The 19860-nt window shown below is 48.7% G+C and overlaps 2 protein-coding genes across 7 annotated transcripts in view; one reads left to right on the forward strand and one right to left on the reverse strand.

The window, feature by feature from the left end:
- PHYKPL (5-phosphohydroxy-L-lysine phospho-lyase) overlaps positions 1–3381 on the forward strand; it is a 46762-nt gene extending 43381 nt beyond the window's left edge. For 2 of the 5 annotated variants that reach the window (XM_037823007.1, XM_037823008.1), the window contains exons 11-13: positions 1776–1906; positions 2759–2841; positions 3066–3377. In XM_037823007.1, the coding sequence (XP_037678935.1) occupies positions 1776–1906; positions 2759–2826 (199 nt within the window). In that variant the 3' untranslated portion in view covers positions 2827–2841; positions 3066–3377. Of the gene's footprint in view, positions 1–81; positions 1297–1775; positions 1907–2758; positions 2842–3065 lie in introns of those variants that run through there. The other 3 variants (XM_037823005.1, XM_037823006.1, XM_037823009.1) reach the window with 3 other exon arrangements.
- A 111-nt stretch (positions 3382–3492) lies between these two features.
- Positions 3493–9527, reverse strand: HNRNPAB (heterogeneous nuclear ribonucleoprotein A/B). Of its 2 annotated transcripts, XM_037823013.1 has the most exons (8): positions 9291–9527; positions 8966–9197; positions 7982–8150; positions 7136–7294; positions 6801–6932; positions 5162–5279; positions 4366–4506; positions 3493–4068 (listed from the first exon to the last, which is right to left on the reverse strand). In XM_037823013.1, the coding sequence occupies exons 2-8, from the start codon at positions 9172–9174 to the stop codon at positions 3998–4000; spliced, it is 999 nt and encodes a 332-aa protein (XP_037678941.1). In that variant the 5' UTR covers positions 9175–9197; positions 9291–9527; the 3' UTR covers positions 3493–3997. The 2 variants fall into 2 exon arrangements, with proteins under 2 accessions (XP_037678941.1, XP_037678942.1); XM_037823014.1 differs by lacking the exon at positions 4366–4506 and having other exon boundaries at positions 9291–9525.
- Between the last annotated feature and the right edge of the window lie 10333 nt (positions 9528–19860).

A 19860-nucleotide genomic window follows, 5' to 3' on the forward strand; every position in this document is an offset into this window, starting at 1 on the left:
TTCCAGAGTAGGAAATAGAGTGGGTGTCTGATGGGGAAGGGGCCTCCTTGCCCCTCCGTTTTCCCATCCTGTTTCCATCAGCCTGAGCCTACAGAGGACCAACTGAAGGAGTGCAGCACCTGGACCTCTGGGGGACTGGGCAGCAGGAGGCAGGCGACCCATCTGTGCACCTCTTTGCCTGGGCTCCAGAGGAGAGGTCATGGTTCGGTCAGTTCTGCACCCAGCACCTGGCACCAAAGGCTTGAAGGCACAGAGAGCCGTTCCCAGCCCACAGCAGCCTCCTGTGCTCTGAGGACTCTAACCAGCCCTTAACACGGCATTTCAGACCCAGGGCTAGGGAAGGGAAGGAAGCAGCTCTAGAGGTGGAGGTGGGCAGGGATAGAACCAGATTTCTCCTTCCCAGAGCAGTGGGTTGTCAGGGTGGACAGGACCCCTGGTCCCCACTGGGCAGAGGCCATCTGGACGAATGAGCATCTCAAGACTCAGAATCCACCTGCCCTGATCCCCAGTTTGCATGTTCTTTCATGTGAACCCCAAGTGGGACTTCAGACAGCCTTCCCTCTTCCTGTATAATTACTTCCTTTTATCTCCTTTCCCCACTACTGAAAACCCTTCTGTGTTTGATGCGGGTCCTAATTCAAATTAGGAAATGTCCCTCAGTTTGTATCTTAAATTCACATAAGGGGTATTCTTATAATTCTTTCCCTCATATTGTTTTTGAGACCCTTCCTGAGTGGTCACCCAGTCTGCGGCTTCTCTCTGCAGGTTCTTTATGGTCCGGGGCTGCATCAGGCACATCCGCCAGTGCCCCAGCCCTCCTCCTAGTGGGCTGATTTCACTCACCTCACAACTAACTACCCTGGGGCTCAGGGGACAGGTGTTTCACCTGCAATCACCCTGCTCTTGGGTGCAGGGCCGAGATTTGAACCTTGGGCTGTCTAGCTCCAAAGTCCAAACCCTGTTTTGTCTAGAATGGCCACTAGCAGTACCACAAAGAATGGGAGGGGAGGGATCTAGAAGGCATACACTCCCCCATTCCAGACAAGGCTTAAATATAGCAATAAAAGGAATAAATATTTAAAAAATAGGAGTGGGGAATCAGTGGGTAAAAATGCAATTTCATTAAACCCCTTCTCAGAGGTGGAAATATCTTATTAGGTTAAAAGCGTAAATACTGAGTATTAAACATGATTCTTAGGCACCAGTGACCCAGTTAAGGAAGTTGGGGAGATAGTCATCTTCCTAAAAAGAACTGGTGGTTAAAAATGCCGAGTCCTCTGGGCTTGCTGGATAATGGGGGGGGGGGGGGGGGGGGGATTGCTGCAGGCAGGGAGGGAGGAAACCAAAAGAAACAAGATTGGTGGGGATGTTCCTGAAGTTAGGTGAGGAGTACATGGAGGCTCACTGATTTTATGTTTGAATTTTCCTTTTAGAAAGTAAATCGTGTACGTGTAAAGAAAGCATTAGCCAGACCTAGAAACAGAGTTGCAAGCAGGAGACAGCTACTTTTGCAGCCATGCAGCCCTGGGGCTATTCTGGCCTTGGGTGAGGCTGGGGTTCCAGGCAGAGGGGAGGCTCCCACCCTGTTAGGGGTTCCAGCAGGCTGAGGATGAGTGGGGGTTTGGAAGGGGCAGTGTCATGGGGGAACTGGCCTCCGGAGGTCTGAGGGCAGTGTGGCTGGAAACTAGAGCCTGAGGCCAAGGCCATGGAAAAGGATTTGGTCTTTATCCTATCTGATGGATGGCAGGGTCCTTTCCTATATCATGTCCCCCCAGGCTGAAGGAGAACTATATTTTGATGAGCACTGATGGCCCCGGGAGGAACGTCCTGAAGTTTAAGCCCCCGATGTGCTTCAGCTCAGACAACGCACGACATATGGTGGCAAAGCTGGATGCCATTCTGACTGGTGAGCTTGGAGTCTGAGTGGGCCAACCAGTCTCCAGGAGCCAATCCCGGGCCCAGAAATTGGGCCTCCCAGCAAGCATCAGGGACGGTGGGAGAGCCCACCAGCTGAACCAAGTGTCCTCTGGATGAGGCAGAGGGGCCTTCTTGGCCTGACTCTGGGTAGGTGGGCACTGAGCCAACACCCATCCTGCCTGGGCAGGCATCATCAGTGTGGGATGCAAGGCCAAGAAAGCAGGGCCACGTGGGCCAATGCTGGCCTTGGCCATCAGAACCAAGTGGGGAACTGAGAACCCATGTCCTTGTAGACCCCTGGGGAGGAACATCATTTTGAATTTGAGAAGGTCTTAGCTGCTGAGTGGCTTAAATTTGAACCCAGGACTAACTGAATCCAAAATGAAACTTCTCTGCATTCATAATCACCTAGAAAGGTCAAGGTCAGCCAAGGGTCTCTCCTAAATCTATTTACATGGTAACTGGTATTTACTAAACTGTGGCTGTGTGCTGAGATTTTGCTGCGTGTAGAGTGAGCTCAGGGAAGAGATTCAAATAAGCAAATTCCAATCTCAGGGTGAGAATCAGAGCAGGTTCATCTCCAGGCTACTTCATTCCTACTGATGGTGGAAAGAGGGTGTATCTGTGGGGAACCTGGGGTGATGGGGGAGCCAACTGGCCAGAGCTGGGTTACAGACCGCAGAGCTTCAGCTGAGATGGGAAGAGCCAAGGGCTTTGTGCAGACCCAATGGCTAGTACTCAGCCATGTAAGGAGAAGGATGTGAGTAGGCCCATGTGCTCAGTTGTCACCCAAGACGCTTGGACCCTAAAGGCAGCCTGGGTGGCCATGATCTTTTTTCAGATATGGAAGAAGAAGTGAGAAGCTGTGAAACGCTGCAGCTTTGGCCCCAGCCCAGCTCTGCCCAATGAAGTCTGTTCCTCCAGGTGAGTGGGCAGGGCCTACCCTTGGAGACCCGGAGCTAGGCACCATTCTGGCAGCTGCAGCTCCTTCACCGCTTAGCAAGCCTTGTCCACAGGGAGACCCTGCCGCCCCATTGCCTCTTGCTACCAGCTGCTCTTGAGCCTCAACTCCCAGACTTGGGGTGCTCCTCCCCAGCCAACAAATGCTTCTGCCAGAGCTGGTTCCCACAATACTCTTTTGTGTGTAGGTTTACACTGCCACCCCTTTCATTGATTCAGTCAAGATGATTTCCAAGTGGCCCAAGACCAGTGTCCTGCTGCCCTGGACACCATGTTCCTGCAGGGGTACAGCCCTTACTACACCTTCTCCTTCCCCCCCTGCCACAGCCACCTCAAACCTGGCCATTTCCTTTCTTTCAAGGGGACATCTTTTGGTCATTAAAGGAAACCAAGGATGTGCAGCATGTGTGGTTTTGCCTAGTAGGATGCCATTAGATGAAGGCAGTGGACCTGGACCAAAACACAGGAGCTCAGAGAGGGCAGCAGCCAAGTTCTCCCCTGGAGCTCCAGTCCCAAGGGGGACCCAGCAGCTCAGTAAGGTGCTGGGGAGGGGACCACCTGGCACCCCACTGCTCTGGGCTATGTCTCACACAGCACATCCCACACTCACCCATGTTGGGGGTTTTTAAATTTTTATTTCAAAAGCTTGGATAGCTTCAGTATCCAGGTCGTGGCAAAATCAGGACACGTGTAAAATACCTTACATTAGATTCCCAAAAGGTACCAAAAAGTACAGTAAAATTAACACTTCCATTACAGGAAATGTATGACAAATAATATAAAATTAAAAGGTCAAAAAAGGTGACTCTTTACAACCAGGGTCCACAGGTCCAGGCTGCAGAGCGGCAGCTGGAAGCAGACCCTCCAGTTGGCTCTGGGGAACCTGGTATAATCAGCCTGTAATGCCGCTCTGGCCTCAGATACACCACATGCTGCCTAACGTAACTAGAGCTCTGGAAATAGTAAACAGGGGAGTGATTTCCAGGGGGAAAATTTTAAATAAGATGCACATGGGACAGGCCATAGAAAGTTTGCCAAGTTAAATTTGGTACATAATTGTTTGTGTTCACTCGATATCCAAACAAAGCGTGTGCGGTCAGCCCGTCATCCTGCCGCAGCCTCAGTACGGCTTGTAGTTATTCTGGTGGCCACCACGTCTCTGGCTCTTTCCGTAATTTGTACTACCCTGACCTGGGGACAAGAAGGACAGTGATAATGGCTGCTACTCACTGAGCATTTACCCTGTGCCAGGCGCTCACATCCTCCTCAGTGGCTACTCTTATCATGCAAGGTAGGGAGTGACTTCCCCACTTTACAGATAAAACCAGGCCCCAAAGCTCAAGCTCAAAACCAGGGAGCTCAAGTAGCAGAGCCAGGCCAGCAGCCGAGGCCTGTCCAACTCCAAAGCCCTGCTGCCAGCGACCCCTGCACTGTCTGTCCTGCTTCCCCTGGATGGGAGTAGATGGGGCCTCCCTCTCTCCTACTTACTGTAGTCGTAGCCGGGGCCGTAGCCGTAATAGCCATAGGGCGAGTAGTCGTAGCCGCCATAGCCGGGCCCGTAGCCCTGCTGGTAGCCGTAGCCCTGGTTCCAGTAGTTGCCGTAGCCCTGATTCCAACTCTGACTCTGACCTGTGGGGGGAGCAGGGCACAGGGGCCCGTGGACCATTTAGCACACGCAGGAGCTACAATGGAGGAAATCCTGCCCTTTGGGTGACAGGGCTCACTATGGCAACTCAGAGGCAGAAGCCAAGGGACTGCTAGGCTGGTGGAGGGGCCCTGGGCCTGGCCCAACACCTGAGAAACCCAGGCAGCGGGCTGGAAGGCCAGGACACTGAAGTCACTGGGGGCAAATGAAACAGGAGCTTGCTCACTCAGAATCACCCCCCACCCTCCCTGGCAGCTTGGCTTCAAAAAGGACAAAGTCCGGGCTTTGGAGTCAGAGGGGCCTGGGTTAAAAGGAGGTAAAGCACCTGGCACAGCCCCCCCACCCCCACTCCCTTCTGCCCGCCACCCACAGGTATACCAGGACTCAGGACAGTTAGAGCCGGGACACACAAGCTCTCTGCCCTGGGGCCCCAGGTGGCTCAAGAAGCCAAGGCTCTTCCAGGCTAGGCTGCAGTGGCACAGCTACACACCCAGCCCGGACCCAGAAGAGCACTCCTGTTCCTGCCCAGTGCCCGTCTTACACAGAGCACCAGAGGCCAGAGTGGGCCCCCAAGACAGTCGCCGAAAGCTCCATCCAGGCAGGGAAAACAGGACCAGTCTTCATCTAGGCTCCACTCACCTCCACTTCCTCCACCGCCACCACTGCCTCGGTTCCCTCGGTTGCGGTTTCCACGGCCCCCAGAGCCATACTGCTGTTGCTGATAGACTTCTTTCGGTTGGGCCACCTTGATTTCACACTAAAAGCCAAGGGGAGACAGGAAGTTAGGCCAGGGACAAGCTCATGACCGGGTTGGTGCACAACACCTGACAAACATTCACCTGGCAGAGCTGGGCCAAACATGCTGGGTAGGACGCCACATATGGGCTAGAAGCTCTTGAGTCCCAACAAACAGACCAAGATCGTAACTAGGGCCTTTTAAGCTTGACCCTTTCCCCAGAAAAGGCATAGGGGATGAAAGTTACAACCACAGATCTGTTTCATCTCAGCCGTGGGGCAGCTCCGTGACTAACAAAGGGCAACTGCACCCATCCTGGCCCAATGCGGCCAGACAAGAGGTGTCTGGGGAATAGGACCACTGTGGTGCTACTGGGAAAGAGGCTCAGAGACTTCCCAGATGAGGTGCCTTAGCTGACAAGGAGGATTATTTTGTGTTTACGTAAGAAATGAGGCATCCCTCTTAAATTCTCCTTTATCAAGAAGCTACGCTGACCTCCACTTTATAGGTGAAGAAAACTACTGAGGCCCAGGACTTAGCCTCCCCACTCCAACCTCTGGTCCACTGTTGGGATGGGCCAGTGTCTGTATCCTCAGGGCCTAAAGAATGTTTCCTTTTTGCTCAAAAAGGAAAAAATAATCTGACCTCAAGGAGTAGGGTGGGAGACATTCAAAGGGCTCCAAGGCTCCTGCTTAAAGCTGACACCCCCCCCCCATTAAGAACAGTACAAACCATTTACAGTACCGCTACACAAGCATCCTCCTATAAAGAATTGGCCAATTACTCCTACCAAGTGATTCAGTAGTGAATGCAGCACTTATTTCAAGATCCATTCCAGCAGTTTGACTGACACTGCGCCCCCGAGGCTCTTCCCACCCTATTTCACATCATGGCACAGGAACATGGCACCATCTGAGAGCCCTGCGATCCAACCTCAAGTTGACAGAAAACTTAAGGTCCAACCCCAACCCAGTCTTTCAAAACTCCCAGCCAGAATGCAGGGTTCCAAGAGCCCCACCCTACCTGTCCCACCTTATCTGACTGCCACTCCTGCTCAGACACACCCTGCCACAACCAGGCCGCACCCAACTACCAACTGCCTCCACAGCCACCTGAAAGAATACCCGAAGCCCGAACCACCCAACTCCACCAGAGCTCAGGATAGTGCACAGGACCCCACACTCAAACTGGCCCTGACCCTGGGAGACCTCTGACTGGGATAGGGAATTAAGACAGTGCCGAAAGGGGATGAAGGTGGATAATGACAACTCTGTTGCAGAAGGGAGTGAGAGGCAGAAGTTCAAGAGCCTTCTAAAATCTAAACTGCAGTCCTCATACACCTCAGACTCCAGCTTTAAGTCAGGAATCAAAGCATGCTCTATCCCTCAGAAACCACCCTTCCTCTCCCACCTCCCTCACATACTGTGTTCAAACCACTGTTACCTACCAGCTCCTTGAGATCAGGATGTTAAAGAGCCCACTGGCTTCTCCCTAAGGTCCCTAATCCCCAAGAGGACAAGCACAAAGTTGGCGACACCTTACCTTGCTCCCACTGATGGTGTGGAACTTTTTCTCCAGAACTTTCTTCACAGGTTCCTCTTCTTTAAAGGTGATGAAAACAAAGCCCCGTCTTTTGTTCGACTTTGGATCCATGGGAAGCTCAATGGCCTCAATCTGTAAAGAGAGGCAAACCTTAGGGCCAATGCCCCCTCCCTGCCCCAGGGCCTGGAGGGAAATCACAGGAGATAAGGCCACAAAGGCCAGAGATGAAAATGAAGACCCACTGAGAAGGGCTCTGACCAGCAAAAGCTGCACAAGACCAGGAGAAAGGTGACCTCAGTGCAGCTGGTCCGCTACTCCCGGGGCCACACACTCACCTCCCCAAACTCTCCAAAGTATTCCCTGATCTTCTCTTCAGTGGCTTCAGGATTCAGACCCCCCACAAAGATTTTCTTCACTGGATCCTTCTTCATGGCCATGGCCTTTTTGGGGTCAATGACACGGCCATCCAGCCTGTGTTCCTTCTGGTCTAGGACCTGTTCCAACATAAGGGGAGGGGGGGATTACATTCTAACTTAGCATGACCCCAACCTTCTCTCTGAGCCATAAAACTCCAAAGGAGGTACACAAAATGTTCCACCTCCTCCGAACTACCGCAGCTTGACTATCCAATCCCATTTTCTTCAAACCTGAATTCCTGCGGGTTGACAACACCTAGGAATCAGTCCTCACCCGAGGCTTTAGCAATGCTATGCACCCTTCTTCCTGTCCAGGCAGCCCAGGTTAAGGCCTGTCTCCTCCAGAAGGAGAGCAGCTATGATTAAGAGCACAGACTGGAGGCTGGGCTGCTGGGCTTGAAATCCTTGTCCCAACCCACACTAGTTGCATGATCTCTTCCTGGTGAAAAATATCCCTGAGCTGCAATGTTTTTCTCTGTGAAAGGGGGCTAAAGTAAAGACTAACTCAAAGCAACTGTAAATACTCTTCTAATCCTCAATTTAAAGTGGTCAGCAGTGTCCAGATTAGGCAATGAATGTCAACTCTCACCTTCCTGGACCACTTCAGCCCATACTTTTCACTCCCCATTTAAATCTTTGAACACAGGAACACAAGTACCTAACCTTTCTGCTTTTCCCAAAGCACTTAGCCACACGATGAGCCAACAGTTCATCATTTCTCCAAATCCTATACCCAAAGCCAGCTGATATAAAAACCCAGATTACCTTCTCCACACTGGCTGCATCCTTGAAGAGGATAAACCCAAACCCTCTTGACCGACCAGTGTTGGGATCCATTTTTATTGTACAGTCAACAACCTCTCCAAACTTGGTAAAATAGTCCTTTAGGTCCTTTTTGCTGGTATCCCAGCTTAGGCCACCAACAAACATTTTTCTAGAAAGGTAGAGCGAGACAGATGGCAACAAGTCAAACAAGCAAGCTATGACTTTTAGGAAGGGCTGTCACTTCAAAACCTTTCACTGAAAAGATTACAAGTCGAGTCATCTACCAAGGTCTAAACCTGCTCTTAAGAGTCTTGCAGGGTTCTACCTTAGAATGGTCTTACATCTCCACTACCCTCCAAACTCAACTCCACCCTCATCCTAACAAAGCTTTAAAAAGATCATGCACTTCCAAGTCCCTTTCCCAAGAGGGAAAAGGAAAGACAACCTCGGAGGGAGGGGGGAAGGGAATGGTGGTGACTTAAGGCCCCGAGCTTTCACAAAACAGGAAATTAATGTGCCTAAAAACCACTTATAAAAGGGCTGTCGTCTCTCCCCGTCTTCCCCTCCCCCTGAGATTTCGCTCTCAAGGAACTCGCGGCTTCCTGGGGCAGAGACCACGATCAGCCGGTGACTCCGCCCTCGGCAGGAGGGGAGGAGGGAGGCTTGTCCCCCTACACCCCAGCGCGCGCCAACTCCGCCCACGCAGCCCCAAACCCGGCCTCTGCCCGGGGTCCGAGCACCTTCCCTCTCCCCCCACCCCCCAGCCCTGCGCGAGTGGCCCCGGGGCGGGGCCAAAGCCGCCCCAACAAACTCCTACGAACTCCCGACCGCGCCGCAGCGCCGCCCGAGCGGGGCGATCCCGGGACCGCCACCAGGCCCGGCCCGGCCCGGCCCGGCCGCCCCTCCTCCCACCGCGTGGCGCCAACAAAAGGCGGCCCCGGAACAAAGGCGGCGCCCCCGTCCTCCCGCCACCGCCGCACCTACCCCGCGTCCTCTTCGTTCTTGCTGGCGTTGATCTGGTCGCCCTCGGCGCCGTTCTGGTTCCCGGTGGGGGGCGCCGCGCTTCCGGCGCCGGTCCCCGCCGCAGGCCCGGTGCCGGCCCCAGCCGGCGACTCGCCCTCGGGGACGGCCTCGTGTCCGTTCTCGGTGGCGCCCGTGGTCTCCATGGGCTGCTCCTCGCCCGCTTCCGACATGTTAGGCCGCTGCACCGCGGCTCCTGTAAAGAGCGGTCGCCCGCGGCGACAGCGCGTCAGGCGGGCCCGGCCCCGACCTCCCGCCCGCCGGCCCGGCCCCCGCCCCGGCAGCTTACCTCACCGCCGATGACGCCGCGGGGCCCGCTCGTCCCCACCCGCCGGGGAAGCCGCCGCGGGCTCGGCCGCGCTCACGCTCGCGCTGTCGGGGCCTCGCCTCCGTCAGCCGACGGAGCCGCTCCCGCGCTCCTCCCTTCCTGAGCCTCCTCGGCGGCCGCGAAGAGCCCACCGGCCAACAACCCCTCTACGGCCCGCGCGGTTCCGCCGCCTGACAATGCCGACTCGTGGCGCTCTTTATAATGCCGGGGCCGGCGCCACTTCGCAACAAGACGTGTGTCCATTGACTGTGTCCGCCCGTCACTCAGCCTGGCGCCAGCTTCCCATTGGCCGCAGTGACGCGCGCGCTCTAGATCCGGGCGGGCTTTGTCCTCATCTTAGAACCCGCGCAAGCCAGGGCCTTGCGGAGGGTTCCGGACGCTTAGCGGAACCATGGCATGTTCAGGGCCACCTGCAGCCTCTCGCTCCCGTGACCCCAAAGAGGGAAGTAAGGTCTCGCAGCCAAAAGTCTCCGAGCTGGAAATGGCAGAACCGGGGCCCAGAACTTGGGCTTTCGAGATTGGGCGCGTGGGGCCCGCCGAGCCCCTCAGCACGGATCCGGGGGACTGAAGCGAAGCCCGCCCTCTTCCGTGGCCAGGGTGTCCGTCACTGCCCGGTGCTCCCTTCCTTTGCCGCCTCCCGCCTGCCCGGGCTGGAAAGCGGGGAGGGGGAAGTCTACCAAGGACGCGCGAGCGAGGATGTGGCGGGAAATACGATGGGACCATTGTGTTGTCCAATTCTTGTTCGCCGAGCACCATCTCGATGTTTAGCATTGCACTTACATTTTTGTTTACTTAAAACTTTTCCTTTAAGTTAATTCATTTATTTTTGCTGAAATTTATTTTTTTTAGAAAACATACCCACCCCCACGAAACTGTGAGTTTGGGGAAGGCTAGTTTTCATTTTCTAATACACAAAAATACAAAAGCCCTTAATGTAATCTCCCTGACCACAACACTTGAAAAGTCTGGGTAATCCCATGGTTCCTTTTAGTAATAAGGGTTGTGGGCCCCAAATGGACCGGGATTACAATCTCGGAAGCCTGAGGATTCCAAATATCAGCAGAACACAAGTAGCTCACATTTTGCTGGATGCCCACAGCCAGACCCAGAGTGGAGGGCTGGGCATTCCATTTTCTCATCTGGTCACCTTGATAACCCCATGGAGGATGATAACTATCACCATCACCAATTTATAAGTAAGAAAACTGAAGTCCAGAGCTGTGACCCAAAGCCTCGTGGCCAACTTGTGGCCTTAATCTTGCCAGCCAGTGAAATGCTGTGAGGCTGAAGCTTTTGATAATTTTGGAAAAAAAAAATGTGTGTGTGTGTGTGTGTGTGTGTACACACACACACACACACATACACATCCAGATTTCAGACTTCCCTAGAAAAATTCCCAAGGTGTAGCCACCCTGGGCAGCATTCCCCCTAGGCAACAGTCAATGAGAACTGGGGTGTCCATTCCCAGTTAGGCAAGTGCCTTCTGGTTCACCCCAGGGCCCACTTGGCCTCTTCACTCTTTCAGGCTAGCTTCTATAACTGGAATTCACATATATGAGTATAGCCCTAGAAATGTCACCACCTTGAAATCCGGTGGTGGAGCTTGTGGGGAAGACTCTAACAAACGACACCTCCACCTCGACCCCAGCCCTCACCCACCCACAGAAATGAGAAGTAGAGATGTGGCCCATGGGAGATGAGGGACATAGCTCTTCAAGAAGTCACCGTGATTTGGGCAATGAAGTTCAAAGTCAAATAGTGCAAATGCAGTCCCAAGACATAACAACTGAGGGCATAGGTTCACTTCATCTTCCACTGTCATGCATGTGTATTTCCTTAGCACAACTCGGGCAAACACTTTCAATGACATGTCTGGTCTAAGGACAACAACATTTAGACAGGGCATTTTGCAAAACGTTTTCCCCACATCGTGTCATTGGAGCTTCCAAACAGCTTTGTGCAATTATCCATATCTTATATACAAGATCACCAAAATTTCACAGCTAAAAAGTGTGGCTGCAAAACCAGCACTTTCAACTCCAGGTTAGACTGTTCCCAGGGCTCCTGGCTGCTGTGGGACACAGTCTCTGAGCTTCGGTCTCAGCTTTGGTCCCTTGGTTGAAAATAAAATATCTGGTAACTGATTAAAATATTTCAAGGCTCAAATGAGGAAATGGCTTAGAAAACACTTTGTAAACTATAAAAAACTGTAGGCAGGTGGGGGTCAGTCTCAGCACAGAATGCTTTCTATTGCACCAAAGGATGTTTCTGACAGAAACAAGGCATCAGGCTGTTTGGAATCAATAGGGAATCCCTTTGACGCAAGGATTCCCCACTCTTGTCCTGGTTACAGACCCCGAAAAGAGAGCACCTTCCCTGGCAATGAGGTTCTCAAGTCCGTGAGACGTTCAGTTGCCCCTGAAAATCCCTTCAGAGGTCCACAGAAGGCCATACCCTTGGCTTTGGGGATCTGAGCTGTATAGCAATGTAAGTGTAGAATGCGTACAATCTTCAATCTGGAATAAAGAAGACATATACAAAATGCACTCTGATCTTTTATTTTTAATTACACTAATTTATTTTTCTCACGGTCTCCCTTTTTCAGGCTGAGCCCGCAAGGTGGACATTGTGTGTTAACTAAAAATTTGCTGTGCCAAATATATGATGGTTGATTGTACGCCGTGGATGATTGTATGTTTTGTGAATATATCTCAATAAAACTGAATTTATATATATATTTTTAAAAGACTAAAAGGATGAAAAGAGTTTAGGATCCAATCTCCCAAAACAGAAAGGGGCATAATTCTAAACTTGCTCATGTGTGGGGCTTCTTTTTTGTTGAGTACTGAGTTATAAAATCACCATAAAGATTTAAAGTAATCAAAACAATATGCATGTCAAAAAGCATTTTGGTGCCTTAAACTTTATAAGAAAATACATTTATTTATTAGATGAACAAAAGTTCTAATCAAAGAAAATGCCTCAGCCTACACCAAGGAGAAAAATATAATTTGATGCTTTTTACTCTAAATATGAACAAATATCATTGCTACATTGCCACATCTAATGGAGAATATATGTATATTACATACATATGTAATTTCCAGTGTTCATATAAATTGAAACTTAGCAAACCAAACCAACAAATAAATGAAGAATGAACGAATAATGGTTAGATAAAATAATAAAAATTCATAAATCTGGGGAAAAAAATATGCTGTGCCTCCACTCTGGCTAACTCCCACTGCAGTTACTTCCATACTATACACCAGATATGGCTCCAGCTTCCCGGCATGGGGGCCAACTCTGGCTGCAGCCAGAAGAATCTTTCTAAAACACAAGTCTGATCTTGTCACTACTCTGTGTGAAAACCCCCACTGTCTTCCCACTGCTCGAAGAATGAAATCCTAACCAGTGAATACAGGGTACAGACAAAGTTGGGGCTCTCAGAAATCCGTGGGCTCTACCTCACTTCCCAGCCCCCCTAGCTGTGGGGTCTATCAGCGGAAGCATCACTTCCAGGCCCGGGCAATTAACACTGGGCACCTCCTGAAGCCACGTGTTCTGCATAGAAGCAATACCTTAAGGAAAGCTGTTCAACTCCCCTCAGGAACTTCACAGCAGGGAGAGATTGGGAACTTGAATTGTGTCAAACCACTGAGATTTGGAGGCTTATCTGTACTTGCAGCCTAGCCTCACCAGAATATTCCACACTGCCTGGAAGGCTGAAGCCAGGCATGGACCATGCCAGCCGCATCTCATTCCCACTCTCCTTGCTAGCCATGCCTGATTTCTTTCATTTACCACAACTCACCAGCTCCCTCTTGCCTCCAAGTATTTGTATCTGCTGTTCTCTCTACCTGGAATACTCTTTCCCGAATTTCACCTGACCACTCTACCCATCCATCAGGCTTCTGCTTCCCCTAGGAAGTGTCCTGTCACATCCCAAGGGAAGGGCATGACAGGAGACTAAATTGAAACTGACCATGAGCTCTATGCTAGTTTAGATCTCTTACGTACCCCAGAAAAGCCTATGTTTTTTTTTTTTTTTTAATTCAGTTCTACTGAGATATATTCATATGCCATACAATAATCCATGGTGCACAATCAGCTGTTCACAGCACCATCATATAGTTGTGCATTCATCACCCCAATCTATTTTTGAACATTTTCATTACTCCAAAAAGAATGAAAAAAAGAATAAAACTAAAACTAAAAAGGAACACCCAAAGCATTCCATCCCCCCATCCCACTCCATTTTTCATTTAGTTTTTGTCCCCATTTTTCTACTCTTCTGTCCATACACTGGATTAAGGGAGTGTGAACCACAAGGTTTTCACAATTGCACAGTCACCATGTAAGCTACGTAGTTATGCAATTGTCTTCAAGAATCATGGATAGTGGGTTGCAGTTCAACAGTTTCAGGTATTTTCTTCTAGCTATTCTAATACACTAAAACCTAAAAAGGGATATCTATATAGCACATAAAAATAACCTCTAGAATGACCTCTCAACTCCATTTGAAATCTCTCAGCCACTGAAACTTTATTTTGTTTCATTTTGCTTCCCCCGTCTCATCAAGAAGGTTTTCTCAATCCCACGATATCAGGTCCAGGCTCATCCTTGGGAGTCATGTCCTGTGTTGCCAGGGAGATTTACACCCCTGGGAATCATTTACACCCCTGGGAATCAGGTCCCATGTAGTGGGGAGCACAGTGAGTTCACCTGCCGAGTAAAGCCTATGTTCTTGTAATCCAATCTTGTGGGGGCAGATCTGTTTACGGTGGGATCTTTGATTAGGTTGTTTCCATGGAGGTGTGACCTTGCCCATTCAAGGTGGGTCTAAATCCCCTTGCTGGAGTCCTCTATGAAAGGATAAAATGCAGAGACATTTTGGAGAGAGTAGAGAGAAGCTAAGAGAGGCAGAAGCCCAGAGACATTTTGGAGAAAGTCATTTTGAAACCAGAACCCAGGAGAAGAAGGACCAGCAGACATCGCCACTGCCTTCCCAACTGACAGAGGGAACCCTGGATGCCATCGGCCTTTTCCTCAGAGAAGGTATCTACCTCTTGAAGCCTTAATTTGGACATTTTCATGGCTTTAGAACTGTAAACTTGCAACCTAATAAATCCCCATTGAAAAAGCCAACCCATTTCCGGTATATTGCATTCCAGCAGCTTTAGCAAACCAAAATAGGCTCCATGAGATACAGGCACCAGTTCTGTCTCCTTCACCCCGATCCCTCCAACACTTACAGAAAGTATAAAATTTCTTTTAACCCACAGTTACAAACTGGTCCCTCATGGGCTGAATCTAAATCTCAGACATGCTTGCTTGCCCGGCACAGCATGTGTAACATTACAAAATATTTTTTGCCAACATTTACAAATGATGATGCTTCCATAAAATGGTATGTTTCCAGTTACTTTTGGAAAATCATTAGATGAAGTCACAGTCCCTGGTTTCCACAATAAGCCAGAGCTGAGCGATGCTGCCCCCAGCTGATGCCCAGGTGCCGTCCAGCTCTCCGCAGCCCCCAGCTCACTCTGATGTCTTACGCCTGAGCCCACCAAACTCACTGTCATCGCCTGAAAGAACTGGGTTGTCAATCCCTAACTCAACCTCCATGAAGCTCACCTTCTTCATCCTTCTGATACGAATGTCAGCATCTGCCCCTCAACATTCCTGTAAGGCTCGGGAGAATGGATGTAAAGCATTCAGCACCGGGCCTGACATGGAAGTGGGACAGACTAGAGCTGCCATGACTTCTAGCAACAATTGACAATAGAAGTGTGTAAGGAAAGATTCCTTTACCCACTGGGCTACCCTAACACGTCTCAGATAGAATCCTCAAAACAGACTTGGGAAGTCAAGATGGTGGCATCGAGAGGAGTGGAAGCTAGTTAGTCCCCCCGGAACAACTGAAAAAAACCAGGAACATAGTAAATAATCTGGAATAACTGTGGGGGGACAAACGTGACCATCCACTCATCATACACCAACCTGAATTGGGAGGAATGCCTGAGATCGCAGCATAAAATCTGTAAGTAAAGGCTGTGGATCCAAGCTGGGAGATCCCTCCCCCCACAGCCCGAGCTGCAAAGCATCATGATGCTAAAGAGAAGCTCTCTCCCAGAAGTGAATATAGCTCAGCTGAGCTCCAACTGGGGTTTTAATTAGTGAATGTGAACTGCTCATTACAAGCTACAAATCCCCAACAAGCAGACAGAGGCTTTGGGTGATGACTGACCTTGGAGAGCTGGAGGGTCGCCATGGACTAGCCCTGAAGGGGACTTTCTGTCCCTTTTTCAGCTCAGTGGAGAAAGCCTCAGCCATTTCCAGTTCCCAGTGCTCTGACACAGACAAGAGTGGAGAGAGCACAGGCAGAGAGAGACCATTGAAATGCTAATGACCTGTCCCTACGGGGGGGTCTATCTTCTCTAAGGGAAAGGAGTAGGGCCCAGCTCTACTACCTGCCTTCCATTCAGAACCAGACCCCAGAGCCTGGGGGAAAACAGCCACGGGCCACACCTCCTTATACCAGTCTGGAATTACAGGCTGACAGGAGCCACCTGCTGGGCAGAAAGGCACAGTGACCTGAGGCATCACAGGATGTACCAATTTTCTAAGACACACCCTCAGGGAAACCAGATACTGAATATTTCTTCCTTCTGGGATCTGAGCCAGTTCTGGTCTGGGAAAACCTGATTGAGGTAACCAAGGAAACCATGCCTAGACAACAGAAAACTACAACCTACACTAAGAAAAATGAAGTTATGGTCCAGTCAAAAGAACAAACTTACACTTCAGCTGAGACACAGAAATTGAAACAGCTAAAAATAAGTCAATTCAAAAAGTTTAGGGAAGATATGGTAAAAGAGCTGAACCATATAATGAAAACACTGGGCATACATAAGGTAGAAATTGAAAGTTCAAAAAAACAACTGGCAGAATATATGGAAATGAAAGGTACAACACAAGAGATGAAAGACATAATGGAAACATACAACAGCAGATCTCAAGAGGCAGAAGAAAAAACTCAGGAACTGGAGAACAAGGCACTTGAAAGCCTACACACAAAAGAACAGACAGAGGAAAGAATAGAACAATATGAGCAACATCTCCCAGAACTTAAGGACGAAACAAAAAGCAAGAATGTACATGTCATTGGTGTCCCAGAAGGAGAAGAGAAGGGAAAAGGAACAGAAGCAATAATAGAGGAAATAATCAATGAAAATTTCCCATCTCTTATGAAAGACAGAAAATTATGGATCCAAGAAGCACAGCATACCCCAAACAGAATAGATCCAAACAGGCCTATGCCAAGACACTTAATAATCAGATTATCAAATGTCAAAGATAAAGAGAGAATCCTGAAAGCAGCAAGAGAAAAGCAATCCATCACATACAAAGGAAGCTTGATAAGACTGCATGGATTTCTCAGTGGAAACCATGGAGGCAAGAAGGAAGTAGGCTGATATATTTAAGATACTGAAAGAGAAAAAGAACCAACCAGAATCCTATATCTGGCAAAACTATCCTTCAAATATGAGGGAGACCTTAAAATATTCTCTGACAAACAGACAATGACAGAGTTTGTGAACAAGATACCTGCTCTACAGGGAACACTAAAGGAAGCACTGCAGGCAGAAAGGAAAAGACAGGAGTGAGAGGTTTGGAAAACAGTTTGGGGAGATAGTAGCACAGCAATGTAAGCAAACTGAACAAAGATGACTGTGAATATGGTTGAAAGAGGAAAGCTGGGTCCATGTGGGACACCAGAACAAAAGACAAACAATAAAGACTGGGACTGTGTAACTCAGGGAAACCTAGGGTGCTCAATGATTGCGATAAAAGGTATAAATATGTTCTTACATGAGGTAGAACAAATGAATATCAACATTGCAAGGTGTTAAAAATAGTGGGGGATTGGGGGGAAAACACAATCAATGCAAACTAGAGACTATAATTAACAGAAACATTATATTATGCTTCCTTTAATATAACAAAGGCAATATACCAAAGCTAAATGTATATGGCGGGGTGGGGGTGGGGGGTTGGGGAAGGGTATGGGATTCCTGGCATTGGTGATATTGCCTGATTCTTTATTCTACTTTAGGTTAATGCTATCTTTCCTTTTGTCGCTTTCTAACTATCAAGATTTTGTTGTTGTTGTTTGTTTTTTCTCTCTTTCTCTTTTCTTTTTCTTTTGCCTCTCTGCCTTCTTTGACTCTTCCTCTGTCTTTGTGGAAGAAATGGAGATTTCCTTATATAGAAAGTGGCAATGGTGCTGAATACATAAATATGTGACTATACAGGGAACCAACAATTGTTTACTTAGGATGGAATGTATGGTGTGTGTACAAAACCATCTTAAAAGAAATCAGTTGATGAAGAAACCTTAAGGGCACTTTATTGAGTGAAATAAGATAGACACATAAAGGCAAATATTGCAGGGTCTCATTGATATAAACTAATTATAATATGTAAACTCATAGACATGAAATATAAGTTACCAGGATATAGAATGAGGCTAAAAAATGGAGAGCAGTTGCTTATTATAAGCAGAATGTTCAACTAGGGTGAACTTAAATGTTTGGAAATGAACAGGGGTGATGGTAGCATGTTGTGAGAATAACTAACAGTGCTGAAAGGGTGTGTGAAGGTGGTGGAAAGGGTAAGCTCAGAGTCATCTATGTCACCAGAAGGCAACTTGGAGGTTAAAAGTTAGGAATGTATAAAACAGTGAATCTTGTTGTGGACAATGTACATGATTAACTATACAGATATTAGAAATCTCTCTCATGAACTAGAACAAATGCATGACACTATAACTAGAAGTTAATAATAGAGAGGCATATAAGGAAAAAATATATACCTATTGCAAACTATATACTACAGTTATTAGTATTTTAACATTCTTTCATCAACAGTAACAAATGTACTATACCAAAACTGTGAACCAATAATGGAGGGGGGCATGGTTAGGGGTATGGAAGGATCTGAGTTTCCTTTTTTTTGTCTTTATTTCTTTTCTGAAGTAATGAAAATGTTCTAAAAATTGAAAAAAAAAATTAATTGTGTTGATGGATGCACAGCTGTATGACAGCACCATGGGCAATTGATTGTACACTTTGGATCTTTGGATAGTTGTATGGTGTGCCAGTTTGGATGTGTTGTGTCCCCCCAAATGCCATTATCTTTGATGTAATCTTGTGTGGGCAGACCTATCAGTGTTAATTAGTTCGTAATTCTTTGAGTGTTTCCATGGAGATGCGCCCCACCCAACTGTGGGTGATGACTCTGATTGGATAATTTCCGTGAATGTGTTGGCCTGCCCATTCAGGGTGGGTCTGAATTAAATTACTGGAGCACTATATAAGACTAGACAGAAGGAGCAAGCTGCCACAGCCAAGAGGGACGCTTTGAAGAAAGCACAGGAGCTGCAGATGAGAGAAAGTTTGAAAACGGCCATTGAAAGCAGATTCTTGCTCCGGAGAAGCTAAGAGAGGACAAATACCCCAAGTCCAACTAAGAGTGACATTTTTGAGGAACTGCAGCCTAGAGAGGAACGTCCTGGGAGAAAGCCATTTTGAAACCAGAACTTTGGAGCAGACGCCAGCCATGTGCCTTCCCAGCTAACAGAGGCTTTCCAGACACCATTGGCCATCCTCCAGTGAAGGTACTCGATTGCTGATGTGTTATCTTGGACACTTTATGGCCTTAAGACTGTAACTGTATAATGAAATAAACCCCCTTTTATAACAGCCAATCCATCTCTGGTGTTTTGCATTCCGGCAGCATTAGCAAACTAGAACATATGGTATGTGAACAATCTCAATTAAAAAAATATATATATATCTATATATATATATATATACACATAATAAAAAAAACAGACTTGGGAGATCCTGAGAGACTGCCATCCAGAGAGCACTCCCAGACAGAAGTCACACCCGCGAGACAGCTCCCTGAACCCTGCTTGAGTCTCAGACGCAGCCTCGGCCCAGCAGAAGCTGATCAAAAATGCCCTTCTGGAAACAGTGGGATATGTGATCATGTGCAAAACCCTAATTCTCCCAGTTTCCACAGGAGTTCATCAGGGTCCCAGTGTGACTTCACAAGCCCCTGAAAAGCATTGAAAGTTTCAGATTCCCAGGCCCACAGAGAGCTACTAAAATTCTGATTCCTGGGCCCCCAGGGCTGGAATCTCACTTCTGGGACACATTCTGGGCTCCAGGCCTTGGGACAGGGACAGATTGTAGGAACCACTGCTGCAGGCTTGGGGCAGGGGTTGCTATGAAACCAGGAAATGCCCATCTCTCCTCTGAGGTGCAGGAGTGCCTCTTAAAAAGACTGGCCACAGGATGCTCTCTCGTTTAGGTTTAAGTTCTAGCATGGCTTTCAGCAACTCTGTATTACTGACACTGAGGGGAGATACTAGACCAGAGTATAGTCAGTCATTCAGTCTTTCGATGAACTTATCCCAGTGCCTATTCTGGGTACCCTCCTGGTGCACATCATCCTGCCC

Source organism: Choloepus didactylus (genome assembly GCF_015220235.1).
Source record: "Choloepus didactylus isolate mChoDid1 chromosome 11 unlocalized genomic scaffold, mChoDid1.pri SUPER_11_unloc1, whole genome shotgun sequence".
Lineage (NCBI taxonomy): Eukaryota > Metazoa > Chordata > Mammalia > Pilosa > Megalonychidae > Choloepus > Choloepus didactylus.

Excerpts from the sequence above, each read along its gene's own strand:
- HNRNPAB (XM_037823013.1), bottom strand. The coding sequence starts at position 9,174 with ATGTCGGAAGCGGGCGAGGAGCAGCCCATGGAGACCACGGGCGCCACC. Across the intron at positions 7,295-7,981 it reads ATGCAGCCAGTGTGGAGAAG|GTCCTAGACCAGAAGGAACA; the intron begins GTAATCTGGGTT and ends ATGTTGGAACAG. Across the intron at positions 6,933-7,135 it reads ACTTTGGAGAGTTTGGGGAG|ATTGAGGCCATTGAGCTTCC; the intron begins GTGAGTGTGTGG and ends CTCTCTTTACAG.